This window comes from Leucoraja erinacea, chromosome 27 (assembly GCF_028641065.1).
Source record: "Leucoraja erinacea ecotype New England chromosome 27, Leri_hhj_1, whole genome shotgun sequence".
Taxonomy (NCBI): Eukaryota; Metazoa; Chordata; class Chondrichthyes; order Rajiformes; family Rajidae; genus Leucoraja; species Leucoraja erinaceus.
The window spans coordinates 9394011-9416901 of record NC_073403.1 but is presented as its reverse complement, the minus strand read 5'-3'; the positions used below and the strand labels follow the sequence as shown (position 1 = coordinate 9416901).

Genomic DNA, 22891 nt, shown 5'->3' with positions numbered 1-22891 from the left:
CACACTAATAAAATATCCGTATTTATCTCGACTTTGGCTACACCAAGGCCAGCGAGCACACACACATATTCGAGGAAAACGAAAGAGCAGCCAATCACAACATTGCACTGTGTCTGATCTTTGGCTTTGAATCAAACTATTGGGAACTGTAAGTGCCACCAATTGGAGAGCTCGTCTCATCTGCTGTTTGGCTGATTCCACCGCAGTGTGTGTGTGTGTGTGTGAGTGTCTCTCTCTGTGCCTGCTGTCATTACACGGTGAATTTCAGCACATCACTCGCTGCTGGATGTGTCTGTGCTAGGGACTGCACCGTCTTCCTGCGCTGTAGGGCAAAGCTGTGCATGTGCATGTGTATGTGTGTATGTGTGTGTGAGAGAGAGAGAGTGTGTGTGTGACTGCAAAGGGCCAATCTGGGCAGGGGAGGCTGTCAGAAGGAAACCTCTTCCTGGGCCGCCGGGGAGATTTGACAGGGCCAACCAACCAGAGAGGCTGCCGCTGAGCTCGGAGGTTGTCCTTTCGGGAGGATTTCGATACCTTTCCGATCGGAAAGAAAACAGCGCCTTCAAGCAGAAACTCTTGGCGCAAGATAGCAACTCGACAACTCCTTCCTGACGCGCTAAGACCTTCGCAGCCAAGACAACAATCAAACGTTGCAAGCGAAGTCAGGCAGTTTCAGGGGGAGAAACAAACAACATCCTAAAAGGTCGGCAATGGATTCCAACAACACAGGTATTGGAAACACTTTATTTAAAATAATACCCTTACGCTGCCCGACTTTTAAAGTGCGCGTTACGGATATTTAACTCCTGTTTTCCATGTTATGATGATACTACTTTTTGGAAATCATTGAATTCCAGCCAGCGTCTTAATGTTGACTTGTCGACTTGTGTGTTTTTGTACCCGGAGCTTGCGGGGCAAGGTGATAACTCGAACCTGATTGTGTACGCTCAAGGGGATGACATAGTGCTGCCCTGGTAGATAAAGAATATTTTTTACATTTCCCATATTTTAAGATGTGGCTTCTCTGGCGATATCGCACTAAATCCGTGGCCACAATATAAATGTCACAAGATGTGTTGGCCTGCATTTATTCTACATCAGAATCACTGCTTGGGTAGTTGGCTGTGCTATTTTGGAGAGATCTGGAGAGTATTATGCGGTGGGATCAGCTATTAATAAATCCCTCATTATATATTTGTTATTTTACAGCGATAGATGATACTCATATTGCCTGACTGACGTATCTGTGTTAGTGTTACTGGAGGTCATAGTAGAGTTTGCTTTTTATTCGCGTTTGTGTTTTGGAGTGTGACATATTGTTAATATTATGTGTTGTGGTGTAACATTGGACATTGACACAGTGAGCTATGTTACCCCCCCCCCCCCCCCCTCTCTCTCCCCCTCCCATCCGTTGTTGATATCTTTTCCGAAGACGCACAAAGTAGGTCACAGTCTGAATAAGGTACGAATTATTTTTGCAGAAACTCACATGGACAGTGAACCCTAGCCATGTGCACCTTGCGTACATGCTCCTCCTCCTCCCGCCCATTCAATTACACGGATAGATACAATTGTGTTCAGAGTGTTTTACAGATTCAGGGCAAGACAGCACCCAGCGACTCGGGGAGTGTGTGTGGTCATCCCCCCCCCCCCCCCCCCCCCCCCCCGTAGAGTAGAGTCAACTAAGGGCTAGGAAACCCACAAAAATGCTGGAGAACCTCAGCGGGGGCAGCAGCATCTATGGAACGAAGGAGATAGGCAACGTTTCGGCCCGAAACGTTGCCTATCTCCTTCGCTCCATAGTTGCTGCTGCACCCGCTGAGTTTCTCCAGCATTTTTTGCGTACCTTCGATTTTTCCAGCATCTGCAGTTCCTTCTTAAACACTAGGTTGCCCAACTCAGTTCAAGCCCCAGATACACCCACAATGCTGGAGTAACTCAGCGGGACAGCCAGCAGCATCTCTGGCTGGAAGGAATGGATCTGCAGTTCCTTCCAACTCAGTTCCCCCCCCCCCCCCCCCCCCCCCTCTCTTTCCCAAAGTACCAAATGTCTATGTGTTGTGCTTGCGATGAATCTGCTCACACGGAGTGCTTGAGAAACAGTGAACAAATGGGGGCGCCTGCAGCACCTTCCCAAATAAACATATCCATTCCACATTTCAATCACTTTTCAACAGTCTGAGCTCCAATAAACTGAATTATATTTCTTAATTGCATTTACCTACATATGAATTTAAAGATACTTTTTTTTATTTTCGTGTTATAAGCCAAAACAAACTTGCCTGAATTTCCCATTTGGACTAAAAATCCCAAACGTATCTGAAATTTTCACTAGGATTTAGAATCATAAATTAAAACACACAACTGAATTTCCTATTTGCTCATAAACTTGGAGTGTGAATGAATCTACTTGTGAAATATGAAACTGAAACATTAAAATGGTGCTCCTCAGAATGTTAGATATCCCTGTTCATTGGAAAAAAAGATGTTGAACGAAGGTACCTCAGGCAAAAGCAGCTCGATAGCATTTACTTACAGACCATTGGGTTAGGTCAAAGTATATATATATCTTATTCGAGCTGTCCCCATTGTCGGGAAACAAGATCCATCTATCCACGTTCGCCTTCAGACGAGCAAAAACTACTGGCTCGCCACAATGAAAATATTTTGGTTTTGCATGGCTGAAATAATCAAAATAGCCCAAATCTTTTTTCCCCTTATCCCATGTAAACAGAAAAATATATGATGAAAAGAAAACGCGACTCGCTGTGGAAAAGATATATCATTTGACTATTGTTTAATTGCCCAATTTAAAATAAAATGCTTCGTGTCTTGCATTCAGCAAGTGATTGGGTTTGCAGATCATTGGAATGCAAGAATGCGAGTGTTGTTTGTGGTGGGTGCATCCATCCATCCATCCATCCACGGATGCGTGGGTTAACACCGCCGCACTGCACCTTCTGCACGGCAGGGGGATAGATGTCGGTGAGACACACGGTCTGTTGCAAAGGGCTCCGGCGCCTCGACAGTTAATCGGACTGGGAAGGACGTGTTTGCTGTTGGGAGGAGGAGGAGGGGAGGGGGGGCTGGAGAGAGCTTGTGATGCGGCAGTAATCCAGGTCAGGAGGCGGGGAATGTGCCTCGCTGGTGTTATTTCCAGCTCTGCGCTGGGGCCACAGTCTTGATCTCTGTCGGAATTCGCGTATACCTCCCCTCTCCATCCCCCTGTATCCCTGCTATGTGGAATCATAATCCCGAGGCAATCTAACGGGGGGCAGGTCCAGGCCAAATGCAATGGATGTTGACACCCCTGCCTTGCCCCCCCCCCCCCCCCCCCCTAAATGCAAAGAGGCAAACAGATTTTTTGGGAGGAATAATGTTCTTTATTTCAACTACCAACATGGGATTGGGAATGTTGTGGGAAGAGATTATCAACGCGGGTCAAGGATTCAAGTCCAGTTTGAAGCACAAGGGAAGATAGACACAAAATGCTGGAGTAACTCACCGGGGCAGGCAGCATCTCTGGAGAGAAGGAATGGGGGAGGTTTCGGGTCGAGACCCTTCTTCAGACTGAGAGTCAGGGGAGAGGGAGACTAGAGGTATGGAAGGGTAAGGTGCGAAAAGGACAGATCAAAGAAGATGATAAAAAGATGGTATGGAAGTGTAGTTCATAGTTCATTGTTAGCCGAGGGGAAGGTGACAAACAATCACCGAGATGCATCAGAAGGTGAGCGAAACTAGTCCCGCTGAGTCACTCCAGCATTTGTTTCGTGTCTATCTGGTTTAAATCAGCATCTGCAGTTGCTTCCTACACATGAAGCACAAGGGTTCTGGGTTGCGCTACACGTGATGGCAGGAACAGCATCTGTCAATGGGAGGTGACCCGGCTCCTGCCTCCGCCCTCTCATGCAATGTCCCCAACACGTGTACCGTGGAGGTGGGGCGGCAACGCTGCTGAAACACGCGAGCTGCGGCCAACACATGGACCCAGCCCGTGACTCAACCTCCACACAGAGTCTATTAATAACCAAGCCTCAGGAATAACCTTCATTCAGCTTGTTTGCTTGTTTGCGTTTCTCAACGCGCCCTGCTGGCGGCTCCGGAGACATGGAAACTACCATGAAATAAATATGTGGTCTCGGCTTGCTCCAAACGTGTGCGTTCCATCTTTCCGATGTTTTATATATTATATATATATGTTTTATATATACATATATGTATGTACGTGTATAAATTTATATGGATATAGATATATCCATATATATATATATATATCATACATACATATTTTTATATGTAATATTGCTATGTAATATTTGTATATGTAATATGTAATACATTGTTATATGTAATCATACATACATATAACAATATAGAAAATAGGTGCAAGAGTAGGCCATTCGGCCCTTCGAGCCAGCACAACCATTCTATATGATCATGGCTGATCATCCAAAATCAGTATACCGTTCCTGCGTTTTCCCCATATCCCATGATTCCGTTAGCCCTCAGAGCTAAATCTAACTCTCTCTTGAAAACATCCAGTGAATTGGCCTCCACTGCCTTGGAATTCCACACTCACAACTCTGGGTGATTTTTTCCCCTTATCTCAGCCCTAAATGTATATATACGGTATATATGGTACATTTTTTTCTAAAAGGAATATTAGAATCCACAATATTGTGGGAGAATATATTTGCCTGATCTTCTACGTCAAAAGATTGTGGTCCAAGTTAATATTGCTATATATGTATATATATATATATATTTTTATGGGTATCCCAATATTTTTTGGGTCAAGATCTTTCTTTAGATTGAGGAGTCTTGTCTGATATTTATTCCTCTATAGATTGCAGACATTTTCTGGTCACCATTACCCAGCTGTTTTGGGAGTTTGCTGGGTTGAAATTGGCCGCCTTTTGCAAAAGTGAATATACTTCAAAAGTTCTTCATCGGATGTAAAGAGAATTTAAACTCCTTGGGCAGGGTGTTAAGGGACTGTAGAAATCCATGTCTTTCTAACGCAGTGAGGAGCAGCGTTGGGTCAGGATATAGAGTACATTTCTGTATTCCAATTTTCTCCAATCTCAGTGGACCTGCTCCAGAACCTCCATCCTCACCTCCAACCATATACAAACACCATCTATATATATTTTTTCGCAGTAACTTTGAGTTTTGAGCCATTGATTGTGCGATATACTAGCAGTGGGAACATAACGTTGCTTCTTTCATCACTAACGCAATTTTTGTGGCACTCCTTATTGCCAAGGAGGGCACAGCACAGGTTACATAAGAAGTAAAGCAATTCCCAGAGAGGTTGACGCACATCAGACACAATCTAACCTACCCCACAATCCATCCATGGACTTCAAGTGCCAAGTGTGCATGTGTAGACACAGGCTAAAATGGATCTTCTATGACTTTTGACCATTTACTCAAAATTGGTTTCAGCCATTGAGTAAATGGCTGAAACCCTGTGCTTAAGCTCACACAGGAAGAATGACAAGATTCAAGATTCAATTTAATTGCCACGCGTACCAATTAAGGTCATGACATTTAAGTTACCATCCAACCAGACTATGTGAAAAGCAAAAATACACACGGCACATAAAATAAAGTTTACCATAAACATCCACCACAGTGGAATTAACATTCCTCCCTGTGATGGAAGGCAATAAAGTTCAGTCAATCTTCCTCCTTTGTAGGGAAGGTACCAGCGACTGTTTAGGTCTGTAATTCAGTCTGGCGTTAACAAACAATGTAGTAGAATGGGAATAGTGATCTTTGCTGCTCCATGGTGATGCATCAGTTTTGAACAGAAGTTTATGACTTTCGAGTGTTGTTGAAAAATCTGTATATGACATATCTTTGCGATAACCCTAGCTTGTGCAGGATTGTCATAGTACAAGGTTCTTCCCATTATGGTGCGGAAAAAGATTTGGATTTAGATAGGAATAGGAGGAGGAATACTTTATTGTCACATGTGACTAGGCACAGTGAGATTCTTTGCTTGCAGACACAATGTATACAAACAGCAGCCACCAACGTCGCAGACTAAGTTACAAAGGTTCACGGGATTGTTACCAAAGCTTGCCATTGAGTCACAAAAGAGGATGTTAGAACAGATGACTATTAGTTCAATCAAAGCAGAAGGGTTTTAGATGGTAATCCCAGAGAATTAGTTGAATACATCGCTGCCTCTGCTGGAGTGATGAATACTGGGGAGGTAGACAAAAATGCTGGAGAAACTCAGCGGGTGCAGCAGCATCTATGGAGCGATGGAAATAGGCAACGTTTCGGGCCGAAACCCTTCACGTTGCCTATTTCCTTCGCTCCATAGATGCTGCTGCACCGGCTGAGTTTCGCCAGCATTTTTGTGTACCTTCGATTTTCCAGCATCTGCAGTTCCTTTTTAAATACTGGGGAGGGTTTGAAATGGAGGTTAAGCAGCTGACAGAGGCTCCAGAGGTGGACAGGGGTGTGAAAATGTGAAAATAAGAATGCAGACTTTAAAAAGAAGGCCTTGTTGGACTGGGAGCGAATGGCGACCCCGGCCACAGATTTTGAATGAGCTCAAGGCTATGCAATGTGTAGTGGGAGAGCTGGGCCTGAAGTTGAGACGAGAAGTACAGTGGCCGTGGATTAGTTCAAGTTCAAGTTACATTTATTGTCACATGCGCCAATTGGTACATTGGCATTTGAGTTACCATACACAAGAACACAATACACGATAGAATTTAGGCTCTGAGCAGAGCATAATTGATAGATTGTAAACACTAGGAATTGCAGATGCTGGTTTACCAAGGAAAGACACAGAGTGCTGGGAAAAGCTAGACAGATAGGGCAGCATCAGAGAGATGTGGAGGCCGGTTCTCTGGATGCTTTCAAGAGAGAGCTAGATAGGGCTCTTAAAATAGCGGAGTCAGGGGATATGGGGAGAAGGCAGGAACGGGGTACTGATTGGGGATGATCAGCCATGATCACATTGAATGGCGGTGCTGGCTCGAAGGGCCAAATGGCCTACTCCTGCACCTACTGTCTATTGTCTATTGTCTATTGTCTATTGTCTATTGTCTATTGCATCTCTGGAACACATGGATAGCTGATGTTCCCTACATTGGTCCCGGCCTGAAATGTCACCTATCCATGATTGATTGATTGAAGGAGACAGCATGGAAACACCGAGTCCATGCTGACCACCTGTTGACACTAGTTCTACATTATCCCATTGTTGCATCCACTTCCTACATGCCAGGGGCAATTTATAGAGGCCAACAAAAGCTTTTCACTGTACCTCAGTACATGTGACGATAAACTAAACTCAAACTCCGACAGACCCGCACGTCTTTTGGATGCAAGGGGAAACCAGGGTACCCGGGGAGAACCCACGCAAACTCCAACGCAGACAGCACCCGAGACCCGAATGGAGCCCGGATCACAGGGGCTGTGAGGCAACAGCTCCACCTGCTGCACCCACCGCCCTTATTTTTGATTTTTGCACAAATCTCAAATACTCAAGCGAGCAGCCTGGTTGGCGATGAGCCCCATGGAGTGTTTTTCTGCACCACCTGCTTTGTGTTGTGGTGAATGGCCCTCGCACAGTTGGCAGCAGTCCCACTGACCAAACAGTAAACACACAGTGTAAGCCTCGGCAGGGCCAAACATAATAAAGTGGCTGCTCAGCCACGGGATGTCTGAGGCCTATAGTTCTCATTCAGGCTGGAGTGCTGCACCAGGAACCCAAGCTCAGCACAATCCCACAATGGCAATAAAAACATGCCCACCACCATCAACAGAAAAGACTGGAAACGTTAGGCAAACGTACAGACAAACAAGGCGATCTGCTTTGATAAGTCAACCTGTTTGACTTCTGTGTGAGAAAGAACTGCAGATGCTGGACAAAATCGAAGGTAGACACAAAATGCTGGAGTAACTCAGCAGGTGAGGCAGCGTCTATGGAGAGAAGGAATGGGTGACGTTTCGGATCGAGACCCATTCACCCATTCCTTCTCTCCATAGATGCTGCCTTGTCTTGACTTCTACCTTGTTTGACATCAGCTTCTCCACAGATGCTCCTTGACCTGGTGAGTCATGACAGCCTTTCCTGCTTTTGTTTTTCACGCTTCTGGTATCTGCAGCCTTTCCGAGTCGATGCTGTTTAGATTTACAAACTCAGTAGAACATTGCCAGGGAGGTGTGCGGCAGAAGACACAAAGCACTGGGCTAACTCAGCGGGTCGGGCAGCATCTCTGGATAAAGGCTCCAGTCTGAAGAAGGGTTCCGACCCGAAATGTCACCCGTCCTTTTTCTCCGCAGATGAGTTACTCCAGCACTTTGTGCCTATCTTCAGTATAATCCAGCATCTGCAGTCCTTGCTACCTGACCCTGGATCACATGGATAGGTGACATTCTGGGTTGGGACCCTTCATCATACTTAATGATTCTAACAGTCTGAAGCAAGGTCCCGACCCAAAATATCTAGAGATGCTGCCCTACTCGCTGAGTTACTCCAGCACTTTGTTTCTTTTTTTCGTTGTAAACCAGCATCTGCAGTTCCTTGTATATCAAGGGTGCAGCAGAGTTGGTCTCCTTCTTCTTCTTCTTCTTCTTGCAAATGAAACATAAATAAACCAAAGGAATAGTTAGATCTCAAGCCGGGTGTTGAGCAGCCAGGTTGTTGTCTCTGCGTCAATGTCTGCCAGGCCCTGAGCTCCATTTGGTGGGTGGTAGAGCGGGCACCCAGAGATGGCGTGGTTGGCTGTCTGTGGTTTCTGCTCCGCATTCACAGGCTGGGCTCTGGCGGAGTTGGTCCTAATCTGTACACTCATTCAGTTCGTGGCATTCCTGCCAGTGTAAGAAGGAACTGCAGATGCTGATTTACACCGGAGATAGGCACAAAAAGCTGGAGTAACTCAGCGGGTCAGGCAGCATCTCTGGAGAAAAGGAATAGGCGACTTTTCGGGTCGAGACCTTCCATCAGAATTAGATGGCGTGGGTTTGAGCTCCATTTTAACAACAAGAGCACTGATTGCCATGACAGTCCGGACCAGGGACAACTTTGCATTCACTATCAGAGCTGCTGTCCCTGGGATGAGTTCTTGGTTAAAGGCATCAACCATCTTGTCAAATGGATCTAAACACGTCAACAATCCCTTGTTGAAGGAGTTATGGACAGTGTTCCAGCCAATATTTACTCCTCCTTGAGTATCGACCAAACATGTCATCTGACGAAAACACATGGTGCTCAACACACCAGTAACTTTGCACTGTACCTCGGCACACGTGTACCGATGTACAGTGAACAGCTTCTGTTGCGTGCTAACCAGTCAGCAGAAAAACACCTGACAATGAACTAAACTAAACTAAAAACAACTTAAAAGGTCAGGCAGGGACCAGGAGGAGTGTGGATAGGCAAAGATTTTGGGTTGGGTCCCTTTGTTAGCTAGTCATTATCACATTGCTGTTTGTGGGACCTTAACTACTCCTTAGTGTAGGTAAATTGCAAAGGATTGAAAGGGAGGTTGATAGGCATTTCAAAGCAAATAATTTGCAGGGCTACAGGGAAATAAGGAGAGGACAAATGGAGGCAATGGGATGTGTGAGCCAGAGGGCAATGTTGAGCCAGTGAGCTAAAGGGCTTGCTGTGTAAAGAACACATTAGCTGCCACGTTTTCTATATTCCAGTAATTATAGTTCAACACATACTTGGTATTTGAAGCATACTTGGTAGACCAAGAATGCCTGGTATTCTGGAATGGCCAGAGGAAATGAAAGATGTTACATTAACCAATTATGTTAATAACCTGGCACTTCAGTAGAATACATTTTAAGGCATTTGGACAAGCACCCATTTATTTATTTATCTGCCTATCCATCTATCTGTTCATTTATTTTTCCTTAAAAATATTTTTTTAACCCATCTATTTATTTATTTATCTATTTATTCATCTATCTATCTATCTATCTATTTATCTATCTATTTATCTATCTATCTATCTATCTATCTATCTATCTATCTTTCTATCTATCTATCTATCTATCTATATCCATCTATCCATCCATCCATCCATCCATCTATCCACCCATCCATTCATCCATCCATCCATCCATCCGTCCATCCATCCATCTATCCATCTGTCCATCTATCCATCTATCTATTTACTAACCCATTTATTTATTTATTTATTTATTTAAGGGAATCGTATGAGTGGGCTTGATGACATAGGCAAGTTGATTTGTGCTCTACAATTAAAGGGAGTGTACATGAAAGCCTTGTTGTGTGACTACATTCCTGGACCAAGGGTTGGTGCCTTCACCTGTATTTAATGAGGATGGACGATAGTGTGGGTTTCCAATTTTTGTCACCAACGTTTTAGTTTCTTTCCCCGTTCCTTCCCTGTCTGTGTTTGGGTCAGAGCGGAGCAGGGAATTAGCTCCATGGATAGGTGACGTTTCAGGCCGGGACCCTTCTTCAGACTGAACAATCCCAACATTCTGAAGTAGGAGCCCGACTCGAAACGTCACCTATCCACGCGCTCCAGAGTTGCTGCCCCGACCTGTTGAGTTACTCCAGCACTCTGTCTATTTTTTTCTTTTGTAAACCAGCATCTGCAGTTCCTTGTATATCAAAGGTGCAGCAGAGTTACGCCATGGCCCATTTTGGAGATACGTTGTTCTCTTGGATATAAACCTTTTACATTTTATGTTGGTCACCAGACGATGAATGAAAGTTTAATACCTCCTTCCTCTTGTTCCACAACCTCAAGTAGTTTGTTCCAAACAGACCCTTTGGCTCCCTCATGCTGGACTTGGGAGGTGGTTATAGTCATGGATTAAGAACATTTATTCTAGCCAGCTCATTCTTGTCATTTCATCTGATCCAATTCGTAGGAGCAATAAATCTGGGCCATTACAGTCTAGTTTATTTACAGTGTACAGATACACAAAGTGGTAAAACTAATTGCAACCAAACCTGATCCTTTCCTCAATTGATAGCCAGAACATTAAATCTGATGTAATTTTAAAATCTGACTGTATTTTCGCGTTTGTTCCGCTCGTAGTAAATGTAATTGTAAATGTAATGCAATATGTTACTGGTGGAATAGATACGGCTGAAATCCTCACATTGCTTTTCCCTGCATTATTGACCTAAAGCTAATAGATAAAATAGTCTGAGAAGGGTCTCGACCCGAAACGGCACCTCTTCCTTTTCTCCAGAGATGCTGTCTGACCCGCCGAGTTACTCCACATTTTTGTGTCTATCTTCAGATAAAATAGCTACAAAGCTAAATTAATTTTAAAGCGACGGGTGGTGTATTTCTAAAATTGACACCCCTCCCAATAAGGGTGAGAGGTGACTAATGCACAGATTTTTAAACTTTCCAATAACTCCAAGACATACAGGATTGTAGGTCAATTGACTTGGTATAAATGTAAATTGTCCCTCGTACTTGTAGGATTGTGTTAATTTGCGAAGATTGCTGGGCGGTGCGGTCTCGGTGGGCTGAAGGGCCTGTTTCCGCGCTGTATCTCTAAACAAAACTAAACTAAACTAAAGGGTCCCGAAACGTCGCCTATTCCTTCTCTCCATAGATGCTGCCTCACCCGCTGAGTTCCTCCAGCATTATTGTCTACCTTCGATTTTTTCCAGCATCTGCAGTTCTTTCTTAAACTAAACAAAATGCTTTTCTTCCAATTGCAGGTGGTGTGATCACCTACATCGGGCCCAACAGCACCTCCTCAAGCCCGGGCCTGCTCTACAATGACAGCTCCAACAGTAGTTTCCAGTCGGTGTCCCAGTCCTATTCCCCCTTGCCACCATCTCCGAACGGCTCCAGTTCCAGTTCCAGCTCCAGCTCCAGCTCCCAGGATAGCAAACACTACCGGAGCAGCTCATCGGGATCCGGAGACGACTGCTCCAGCAGTGGGCCCTTCAGCAACCTGAAGCTTACAACAGACGATGGGAACTCCATCACCACCACGAAAATCAACTCTGGCATCACCAGTGAGTCAACCCTTTCCCTCCTCTTGCTTGACATTGCTGAATGAATGAATAGGTTTATTGTCCATGTATGTACACATACAAGGAATTTGCCTTGGTGCTCCGCTCGCAAGTAACAACACGACATACAGTAACAATTAAGAATGACACATAAAACATTAATAATAAAACATAATTTAAACATGTGAATGAAATAAAATACCAGAGCAAAAGAAGGCTACAGACTTTTGGTTATTGAGTAGAGCTACTACTCGTGGGAAAAAAGCTGTTTTTATGTCTGGCTGTGGCGGCTTTGACAGTCCGGAGTCGCCTTCCGGAGGGCAGTGCTTCAAAGAGTTTGTGGCCAGGGGTCAAAGATGATCTTACCCGCTCGCTTCCTGGCCCTTGCAGTGTGCAGTTCGTCAATGGGGGAAAGGTTGCAGCCAATAACCTTCTCAGCTGATCGGACAAGTATAATCACATAGAAACAGCCTCTTATTCCCCAGTAACTACTCATGGTTACTTTGACCAGTCAGCATTGCAGAATGATATCTTCTTTCAAATCCAGTCACTTCACTCGATGTGCTCTTTAGTCAGAGGGTGGTGAATCTGTGGGATTCATTGTGGAGGCCAAGTCAATGGATATTTTTAAGGCGGAGATTGACAGATTCTTGATTAGTACGGGTGTCAGGGGTGATGGGGAGAAGGAAGGAGAATGGGGTTGAGAGGGAGAGGGAAAGATAAATCAGCCATGATTGAATGGCGGAGTAGACTTGGTGAGCCGAATGGCCCAATTCTGCTCGTAGAACATATGAACACGAATTCTACTCTGCATTTTGAAGGACTTCCAATGAAGCTATTTCTACTTCCAGTTTTCAAAGCCTTCTTAAAAATAACTTGCTTCATCTCTTCATCAGTGGGCCTTCACTGCAGGCCCATGCCATCTCATAGTCTTAGCATTAAATGGGGGTGGAAGATTGCAACCTTCACGTGGTCCGCCCTGCTTCGACTAATGCAATCAACTCGACGTGCACAAAGGGAAGATCAAATAGAACAAGTTGTCCAACAACTTTAGGCTGTGCACGCCACACGCAAGAAGAAGAAGAGGCATTAAATGCAGCATCAGTGGCTCCAGCCGCAGGTAGTTCTCCAAAGTTGACGGTGTCCTCTGAAGAGGTTTTGTTCCAATCATTTCCCTTTGTTTTTTTTTTCCCTCTCATCCAGAAATCAGTGGAATGATCCTGCTGTGCAAAGTATGCGGAGACGTAGCCTCTGGTTTCCACTATGGAGTACATGCCTGTGAAGGTTGCAAGGTAAGGGACACCCACTTGCACAGGAGAACCTTGCAGCTACAGTTAACATGAATGCATGCTTACCTGCCGACCTAGCCCTTGATGCACAGACACTGAGGCAAAAGTCAAGAGCGTTTTATTGTCATATGTACCCAGGTAGAACAATCAAATTCTTACTAGCAGCGGCACAACAGAATATGTAAACATGGTACATTGTAAACAATATAATAAACCAGAGACAGAGACACATACACATATGTTGGCTGCTTGTCTGAGTCAGTGTGAAGTGTTGGTGGTGCCGCCGGTGGGAGGATACGGTGGATACCAATGGCCAGTATTTAAGGAAATAATGTATATTGGAGAAGAATATATTTCTATGAGGGTTAAGAATTAAAGAGGCAGAAAGGCTCTCGGCGGCTGTCGTGGGAAGATAAAGATAGTATTAAATCCAAGGAAGAGACTCATAAAATTGCCAGAGATAGCGGCAAATGTGACAATCAGAAACATAGAAAATAGGTGCAGGAGTAGGCCATTCGGCCCTTCGAGCCTGCACCGCCATTCAATATGATCATGGCTGATCATCCAACTCAGTATCCTGTACCTGCCTTCTCTCCATTCCCCCGATCCCTTTAGCCACAAGGGCCACATCTAACTCCCTGTTAAATATAGCCAATAAACAGGCCTCAACTACCTTCTGTGGCAGAGAGTTCCACAGATTCACCACTCTCTGTGTGAAAAATGACACTTAGCCACTTCTTCTTCTTCAGACTCTTTTTCTATGAAATCTATGTTATGTCTGCATGCTTACAACCACCGACACACCTGTGGCTTTAGAATTGTTCATTAAATTGGTGGGTTGGTTGTTAAGTCGCGTGGAGAGGAAGAGAATATTATTTGAGGATGTCGTAATTCTGGGCGAGAAGCTGAAAGCAGAGGGTGGCTAAAGCTCAGGGTCTGATCTTTGTACGTCACAGGGCTTCTTCAGGAGGAGCATCCAGCAGAACATCCAGTACAAGAAGTGCCTGAAGAACGAGAACTGTACCATCATGCGGATCAACAGGAATCGCTGCCAGCAATGCCGCTTCAAGAAATGCCTTGCCGTTGGCATGTCCAGGGATGGTGAGTCTTCCGATCGCCACCGTTTACCACTCGTCGTACTTGCTGAAGGAAAGACGCGTTGTTGTGTGTTTGGATCCATTGACCACGCAGCCGCCTCTGGTGCTCAAAGATAAAAGGGTGTGAATGTCAACACCTCTTACAAACGGTCTCAGTGGGCTGTACTGTGCATACTGTAAGGACCGGAGCGTTTGTGCTTACATACTGGGGTACTCCTGCTCAGCTGCATGCTAAAAGTGTCTTTCACTGTTCCTGGCACACATAGCATTAAAGAAACCATTGAAACTCGCTTGTCTGGTCTCCTGATGGAAGCATGGACAGATGCACCTTGTCAGCCATATGTTAGTAACATTGATCGCAACTTCTACCGATTCCTCTTGTTTTTCTACCGCTTCTCCTCCTCACTGCAGACCTCGGGACCCCCCCCTCCCCCCCCCCCCCCCCCCCCCCAACCCCCACCCTGCTCTCTGTCAATTCTGTGAAGAAAGCAGCCCAGTTATAGGAGCAAGGTATTTATTTTATTATTTTTGATTTTCACACCACTGTGGTTATTCCCATGTACATTATTTCCCAGAATGACCTGCACCTTGTATCTCAGTGATTCACTCCTTTTAAAGTGGTGTTGCTGAGTTTAGCTTAGCTTAGAGATACAGTGTGGGAGCTGCCTCTTTGGCCCAGCGAGTCCATGCCGACCATCGATCACTAGTTCTATGTCCCACACGTGAGGGCAAAAGGCCAATTAACCTACAAAGCTGGATGTCTTTGGAATGTGGGAGGAAACCAGAGCACCTGGAGAAAACCCACGCAGTCACAGGGGAAACGTAAAAGCTAAGCACAGACAACGGCCGCAGTCAGGATTGAACCTGGGTCTCTGGCACTGTGAGGCAGCAACTCTACCGCTGCGCCACTGTGTAGGTCGCCATGAGATGATCATTAGAGGATCATTAGAGGATCTAATGATCATCCTGATGCACCAGGGGCGAAACCTTGTTCTGCGCAGCGCTGGATTAAATGTGGGCTTCAGAGGGGCCACGTACATTGAAGGCGGCACTCCAGTAACTTACCGCCTCTGGTTTTTCTTGCAGCCGTGCGTTTCGGGCGTATCCCGAAGCGGGAGAAGCAGCGGATGTTGGCGGAGATGCAGAGCGTGATGAATAACATGGTCAACAACCAGCTGAGCGGCGAGTTGCAGAACGAGCTGCAGCCCCAGCAGCCGAGCTGGCAGCTTCAGCCTCCACTGGCCGTCCCGGTGCAGCCCGCGCAGCAGGAGCGCATGTCGTCCTGCCACCATTCCCAGCAGCAGTGCAACCTGCAGCAGGTCTGTTGCCCCAGCACCGAAGCCTCCATGGAAGAGGTCATCTACTCCATTTCCCGGGCTCACAAAGAGACCTTCACCTACGCCCACGACAAGTTGAAGCAAACACCTGCAACCTGCCAGCACGACACAGAGTCGATGAGCCACAATGCTAATTGCCACGTCAATGGTGCGAACACTATCTATCATGAAGAGAACAACATGTTCCACAAGGGCAGTGGCTCTGGACTAAAGAATATGTGTTACCCTTCCTCCTACCCCAATGGCCACGCAAACGGACATTACCAGCATCAGCCCAACGGACACAAACTGCACAATAGAAATCTGTTTGGTGCCAGTGATGAGATGGAGAGTGGTAATGGGAGGACATGCCCATGGAAAGGACCGAATACTGTCGTCCTGGTAAGTTAATGGGCCATTTCATCCAATGTCTGAAGAAGGGTTTCGGCCCGAAACGTTGCATATTTCCTTCGCTCCATAGATGCTGCCCCACCCGCTGAGTTTCTCCAGCATTTTTGTCTACATTTGCCATTTGACTGATTTTCTTTTACCTAGCAAGCGACACACTAAACATATTTGCAGATAGTAAATGATTCTCCTTATAAAATACTAATAAAACACAAAGATCAAAGCCACAGTTACCAATAAATGTTAGAGGTATTTATTTTTAAATATAGGTGTGGAACAGTAAGTGCCGTAGAATTTTAACAGCACTTTAAACAAGGCAACAGTAAGCCATTAACAAGTCCACACATTATAGAGACCAACATCACCTCACATTCTTTAATCCTTTGCCTTGGAACCTACTCCTTTTCCAGTAATCCAATTGATGTCATTCCCATTAACAAACACTCCTGAAGTAAATCACCCCTTTTAAAAGATGACTTGCGCAGTAAAAATCTGTTTTTTTTTAAAAACTTTCCTTGCAAAAATAAGCAAGCACGACGTGACACTCAAGACATAAATATGTTGTCCCAAGAATACTTCATCATATCCTTTGTGGTAACATTTCATGAAGAATAGTTTTTGATACTAAATCCCATTTCCCTCTTCCCCGATCAAACTAATTGCTCAAAAGTAGCAAACTCTCTTGAATCAGACTTCACTGGGCTTTATCTTGCCCTTCATTCCTGTATCTGTACAGTGTGGATGGCTTGATTGTAGTCGTGTAGTCTTTCTGCTGACTGGATAGAACGCTACAAAAAGCTTTTCACTGTACCTCGGTACACGTGACAATAGTAAACGGAACTATTACCTTGTGTTTAAGAAGGAACTGCAGATGCTGAAAAATCGAAGGTAGACAAAAGTGCTGGAGAAACTCAGCGGGTGCAGCAGCATCTATGGAGCGAAGGGAATAGGCAACGTTTCGGGCCAAACCCCCAGTCTGAACTATTACCTTTATCTTTACAAATCAAAGTATTGTTTTCACTTTTGCTCTTCCTCCTGTGGTCTTTGTCATGTTCATCTCATAACTCAAGGCTTTCTTTCATCAGGTGGATATGAAAGAGACATTACAGTACTAACTTCAGAAACTTCGATTATAAAAATATTATTTTATCCTATCCATATAGTCAGTTCATTCTTGAAGGCCCATATTGTAAAGAATACATGGACTTTGTAATTCGTCATTCAATCTTGTCACAAAAATATGACTACAGCTACCAATAGCCTTCTTATAGGCTGATAAACACCTGGCAAGTGGAGTACTGGCATTTAATAAGTGGGAAGATGACAAAAGAGTCTAACATTAGCAATTAATGAGATTTTTAATTATTTAGTACATTTTGTGAAGAGTTGAAATTAATAAAATGTTTTGAGAACTGTATCTAAACTAAACTGTGGGCATAATTAACATAGTAAATTTGACATTGATATTAAGTAAGCCTGCAGGGAGATTAAAAGGATATTTGACTGATACAGTGGACTCTGCACGTAAGAATTTCATTGTTCTGTTTTGGGACAAATGTCAATAAAACACTCTTGTTTCTTGACTAATGAACTGTAAAGGTGTCACAAAGTGCAGCCTTCATTTTTACTAGTAGTTTGTGAATGATATAACTTATCTTTTGGGATGGGGTGTCAGTGGGGGAGGGGGTTGCCAAAGACTGGCTATTTCCATTAGCTGGTCGGCTACCAACCAGCCAAAGAATAAGACACAGGACGCAGAGAAAAGGAACTGCGTGAAGTCATTGTGGTTATATTGCTGGAAGCTCGTCTCTGCTCAGCCTGCCCACAGAGTTAATGGTCGTCTTCATCAGTTCAACAGACATTCACGGTCAGATCAGGATCCCTGCACTTACAACAACTGGGGCTTGAAAATGCCTCCAAATGTCTCAGTGTACTGCTGCTATACACGTGTACTGTATCTGAGATGCGTATATAAAATAGACAGGTGGCATCTCTGGAGAAAAGGAATGGGTAACCTTTCGGGTCAAGACCCTTCTTCAGATCTAATCGGTATCGAAGTGCTTATGTATAGTGATATGTACTGAACTGTGTACAATAATGGTTTTCACTGTACCGCTCTACGTTGACAAATAAAGTACCACACCATACCATAAAGTACCATACCATAAAGTACCATACTATAAAGTACCGTACTATCGGTTGGGCAGTCATGCATCATCACACTTGTCTCTCTGCTCCCCTCCACAGGCATGCCCGATAAACGCACAGCCGCACGTGGACGGCAACCAATCGGTGCAGCAGATCTGGGAGGACTTTTCCCTGAGCTTCACGCCAGCTGTCCGAGAGGTGGTGGAGTTTGCAAAACTGATTCCTGGATTCCGGGACCTATCCCAACACGACCAGGTCACCTTGCTGAAAGCCGGCACCTTTGAGGTGAGCGCTGGGTTTGAGTGCATGGGGTCTAATGTTGGGACCACACTTAACTCTCCACATCTGACCCACGGTGGAGTTTGGAGAAAGGAGGAATCAGTAGATGCTGGTTTACAAAAACTGACATAAAAAGTGCTGGGAGTGCTGGCAGCATATGAATAGGTGACAAAAGTACTGGAGTAACTCGGCTGGTCAGGCATGCATTGGTGACATATTAGGTCAGGATCCTTCTACCGACTGGGTTTAGTTTGGATGACTCTCTGAGTACAGGCTAATTCTATACCAGGGGAAGAATTAGCTTGCTCAACACGCAACAAGGTGAATTTAGCTCCAGTGAGCATCATTTAGTAGGGGGAGTTTTTAAATTCACCTCCATACTCATGGATTCCGTTTGAATTATAAAAGTTGATGGAATAGCTGGAGATTCAACCCATCATATGAAGATCCCAACCTGAAACTTCACCTATCCATGTTCTCTAGAGATACTCCTGGCCGGCTCAGTTACTCCAGCACTCTGTCTCTTTTTTTGGTTGCCAAAGATTTAAGTTAACCCCGTTTCCCACTTTTTGGTCCATGGCCTTATAATCTATGTCTCTGGAAGTTATTATGCGATTTGGGTATATTCTGCCACCATTCATTGGGGCACCGCATTCCAGGGCTCTGATTACAAGTTGAGCGAACTTAATTTTCCATAACTACCTTCTAATTGTTCTATCAATCATTGGATGGAACTACGTCATTCCAGCTCACCCTCTCCCTCTCTCCCTCTCTAATGCCAAGTACATTCATGTTCATAAGTGATAGGTGCAGAATTAGGCCATTTGGCGCATCAAGTCTACTCCACCATCCAATCCCATCTAGTCTACTCCGCCATTCAATCACGGCTGATCTAGATTTCCCTCTCAACCCCATTCACCTGCCTTCTCCCCCATCATCCCCTGCCACCCTAACTAATCAAGAATCTATCAATCTCCGCCTCAAAAATATCCATTGACCTGGCCTCCACAGGCAATGAATCCCGCAGAGTCACCACCCTCCTCCTCATCTCCTTGTTCTAGAAATATGAATTGAGAGGGGTGAGTATTACCCAATACACCAGGGAGAATTCCTTTGTGCTTCATTAACGTGGTGTCATGGACTCTTTCTGTCTCCATTCACCCAAGGGCCTTTTGGGGAATTGGGTTCAATGCCTCATTCACCATTAGAGCATCCCGGACACAGCGGCATTCCTGCAGTAATGCATTGCATTGCATTGGGTATCCGGTTGTGTTGTGGTCAACTGGTCTTGAACCAGGAGTTTTCTGATTGAGATGCAGGTTCGCTGTCTTGAACCTTGTGGACATTGTGCCCTTATGGCGATCTCACTCAAGGTCGGCTGTTTGTGAAGCAACAGGATGTGATCCGTCGTGTCCTCTTGTGCGGCAGGTGTTGATGGTGCGGTTCGCGGCCCTGTTCAACGTGAAGGAGCAGACGGTGACCTTCATCAGCGGGATCGCCTACTCCATCGAGGAGCTGCGGGGGATGGGAATGGGAGACCTGCTCAACTCCATGTTCGACTTCAGCGAGAAGCTGAGCTCCCTGCAGCTAAGTGAGGAGGAGCTGGGCCTCTTCACTGCCGTCGTGCTGGTCTCGGCAGGTGAGCACGAGGACGGGTGGTGGGGACAGAGACCGCTCTGGAAACATTCCACTTGTGAATCCAGGCTGCTCTTGCCTGAAGTCATAGAGTGTATACAGTGTGAAAACAGGCCCTTCGGCCCAACTTGCCCACACCGACCAACATGCCCCAGCTACACTAGTCCTACCTGCCCGCGTTTGGCCCCTTTCCCTCCAAACCTGTCCTATCCATGTACCTGTCTAACTGTTTCTTAAACGTTGGGATAGTCCCAGCCTCAACTACCTCCTCTGGCAGCTCGTTCCATACACCCACCACCCTTTGTGTGAACACATTACTCCTCAGATTCCTATTAAATCTTTACCCCTGCACCTTAAACCCATGTCCGCTGGTCCTCGATTCACCTACTCTGGTGAGACCGTGCATCTACCCGATCTATTCCTCTCATGATTTTATACACTCAAGCCAGTCGTACAGAACCTCGGGTTCTTCGATCATGGCTGATCTATCTTTCCCTCTCAAGCCCATTCTCCCGCCTTCTCCCCCTAACCTTTGACTCCCATACTAATCGAGAACTAGTCAATCTCTGCCTTAAAAATACCCAATGACTTGCCATCCACAGCCGCCTGTGGCAATGAATTCCATTGAAATATGGTCATATCTCTCCCGTTGCGATAGGGTCCTTGGACTTTAGAGATACAGCGTGGAAGCCGGCCCTTCGGCCCACCGAGTCCGCACTGACCAGCGATCCCCGCACATGAACACTATCCTTCATACACTAGTGACAATTTGCTATTTTTACCGGAGCAAATGAACCTGCGAAACTGTGCGTCTTTGGAGTGCGGGAGGGAACCGGAGCGCCCGGGCAAAACCCACACAGGTCACGGGGGAGAAGGTGCTAACTCCACACAGACAGCACCCGTCGTCAGGATTGAACCCGGGACTCTGGCTCGGTGAGGCAGCCACTGTATCTTTCGCATGCCACTGTGTCTTTCAGATTGACTTTGTCCCCCCTCTCTTTCTCTCTCGGACTATATATAGATCGTTCCGGGATTGAGAACATTAACTCGGTGGACCAGCTGCAGGAGGCGTTGATCCGTGTGCTGAGGGCTCTGATCATGAAGAACCACCCCAGCGAAGCCTCGCGGTTCACCAAGCTGCTCCTCAAACTGCCCGACCTCCGCACCCTCAACAACATGCACTCGGAAAAGCTGCTGGCCTTCCGGATAGACCCCTGAACTCCCCTCTCTCGCTCTCCCCTGTCTCCGCCACATTTTTAAAGGGATTTTATTTATATTTCAATGGACATTCAGACATAGTGCAAAGCATCCTGTAAATAATGTGTATATTTCAGCTGTCGAGGGAGTGTAATATATTCTTATAAGGAATGTTCTACAAATTCAATATATTTAAAAGCTCATTCCGTTGGGACCTCTCCGTCTGCGCACATGAGCTCAGTGGTAGACGTGGGCGTGAGGTTATCTGCTGGCTGGGTTGAGTAATGTGTAAAAATCAACCGGAGGTCCATGCACTCTGTGCGGTGAGCGATTTGTGGGGGGAGGTCCCTCTGATCTGATCTCCCCTACCCCCCACCATCGTTCCTGCGTTTGGCTAGTCATTGGCCCAAGCCCAGACAAACCTCCAGACGACCCAGCCCCCACCAAAGGCAACAGGGAGAACTTCCAACACATCTCAAGCAGACCACGGTGGTGGGCGTCAGACCGAGCGACTCCGGTCCCCACCCGCTACCCCGGGCCCACTTCTACACGCAGTTCGAAGGCACATCAGCAAACGTCGTCCCGTTCAGCGCCGTTCACATTTCATCGGCTGTCCCGTGACTGTATCCATAGAACCCCAACAACACCAGATCACAACTCCAGTCCCCGCTTGCCTCTCTGCGGCTCGTTTTCAAGCCCCACCGACCTTTGTGCGAGCGAACCGCCGCGTCTTTGTGGTGTAGTCCTTTAAATTCCCGTTATGGATGCTACAACCCCCCACCCGACCACTCCTCACTCTCCCCCTCTCCTTCCGAGTGCTAAACAGTCCACGAGGTCCTGTTCTTGACCCACCTGTTCCAATAGACCTCGGTATCTCTGGGCCAGTAGAGTTGGTGGGGTGGGGTGGGGGCGAGTAGAGGAAGGGATGATGGTGATACAGGTGCAGGATGAGAATGTACGCGTTGTTGGGCTTCCTATGGAGAAGCCAAGTGGATCGTGCCTGGTTGGGGTCCAACACAAAGGAAGCCTACAAGGGGAGAGGTGGTGAGACCACCAGCCAGGGCAGAGGGGGTGGACAATGACTTGACTGTGTCAAACACAACCTCGGCTGGGGGCTGCTGCATGAGTGGACAATCTGCCCTGGACTGTTCCAGTTACCGCATCATCGTCCCGGCGTCCTTCAATTATTGGTGTGTTTGTGATTCCAGATCAACTCAAGATACAATTTATAAAAACTAAAATATGAATGCACTGAATTAAATATCAACACGAAGCTTGGCGTCTTCTTGTGGTACACGAGAGGCAGACACACCGCGGCGCGGTTCACGGGAGAGGCTAGTGTCTTGGTACAGCACAGGCTGCAGTCGTTGGCTGGGTGGAATGTTTAGTTCAGTTTAGTTGCGAGATACAGCGCGGAAACAGCCCCTTCAGCACACACACACATTTCATTACACATACACACACACGCACACACATTTAAATACACATACACACACACATGTGCACACACACACATACACATAT

The 22891-nt window shown here is 46.0% G+C and overlaps 1 protein-coding gene across 2 annotated transcripts; it reads left to right on the top strand.

Moving 5' to 3' along the window:
- The first annotated feature begins 90 nt into the window (after positions 1 to 90).
- Positions 91 to 22640, top strand: nr1d1 (nuclear receptor subfamily 1, group d, member 1). 2 transcript variants are annotated; one of them, XM_055656976.1, is made up of 8 exons: positions 162 to 729; positions 11699 to 12001; positions 13202 to 13290; positions 14244 to 14388; positions 15471 to 16102; positions 18356 to 18541; positions 19964 to 20174; positions 21192 to 22640. In XM_055656976.1, exons 1-8 carry the CDS (start codon positions 711 to 713, stop codon positions 21386 to 21388), a joined length of 1782 nt encoding a protein of 593 aa, XP_055512951.1. In that variant the 5' UTR covers positions 162 to 710; the 3' UTR covers positions 21389 to 22640. The 2 variants fall into 2 exon arrangements, with proteins under 2 accessions (XP_055512950.1, XP_055512951.1); XM_055656975.1 differs by lacking the exon at positions 21192 to 22640 and having other exon boundaries at positions 91 to 729; positions 19964 to 21185.
- Positions 22641 to 22891: the final 251 nt, after the last annotated feature.

Excerpts from the sequence above, each read along its gene's own strand:
- nr1d1 (XM_055656975.1), top strand. Across the intron at positions 13,291-14,243 it reads ATGCCTGTGAAGGTTGCAAG|GGCTTCTTCAGGAGGAGCAT; the intron begins GTAAGGGACACC and ends TGTACGTCACAG. Across the intron at positions 18,542-19,963 it reads TGAAAGCCGGCACCTTTGAG|GTGTTGATGGTGCGGTTCGC; the intron begins GTGAGCGCTGGG and ends CTTGTGCGGCAG.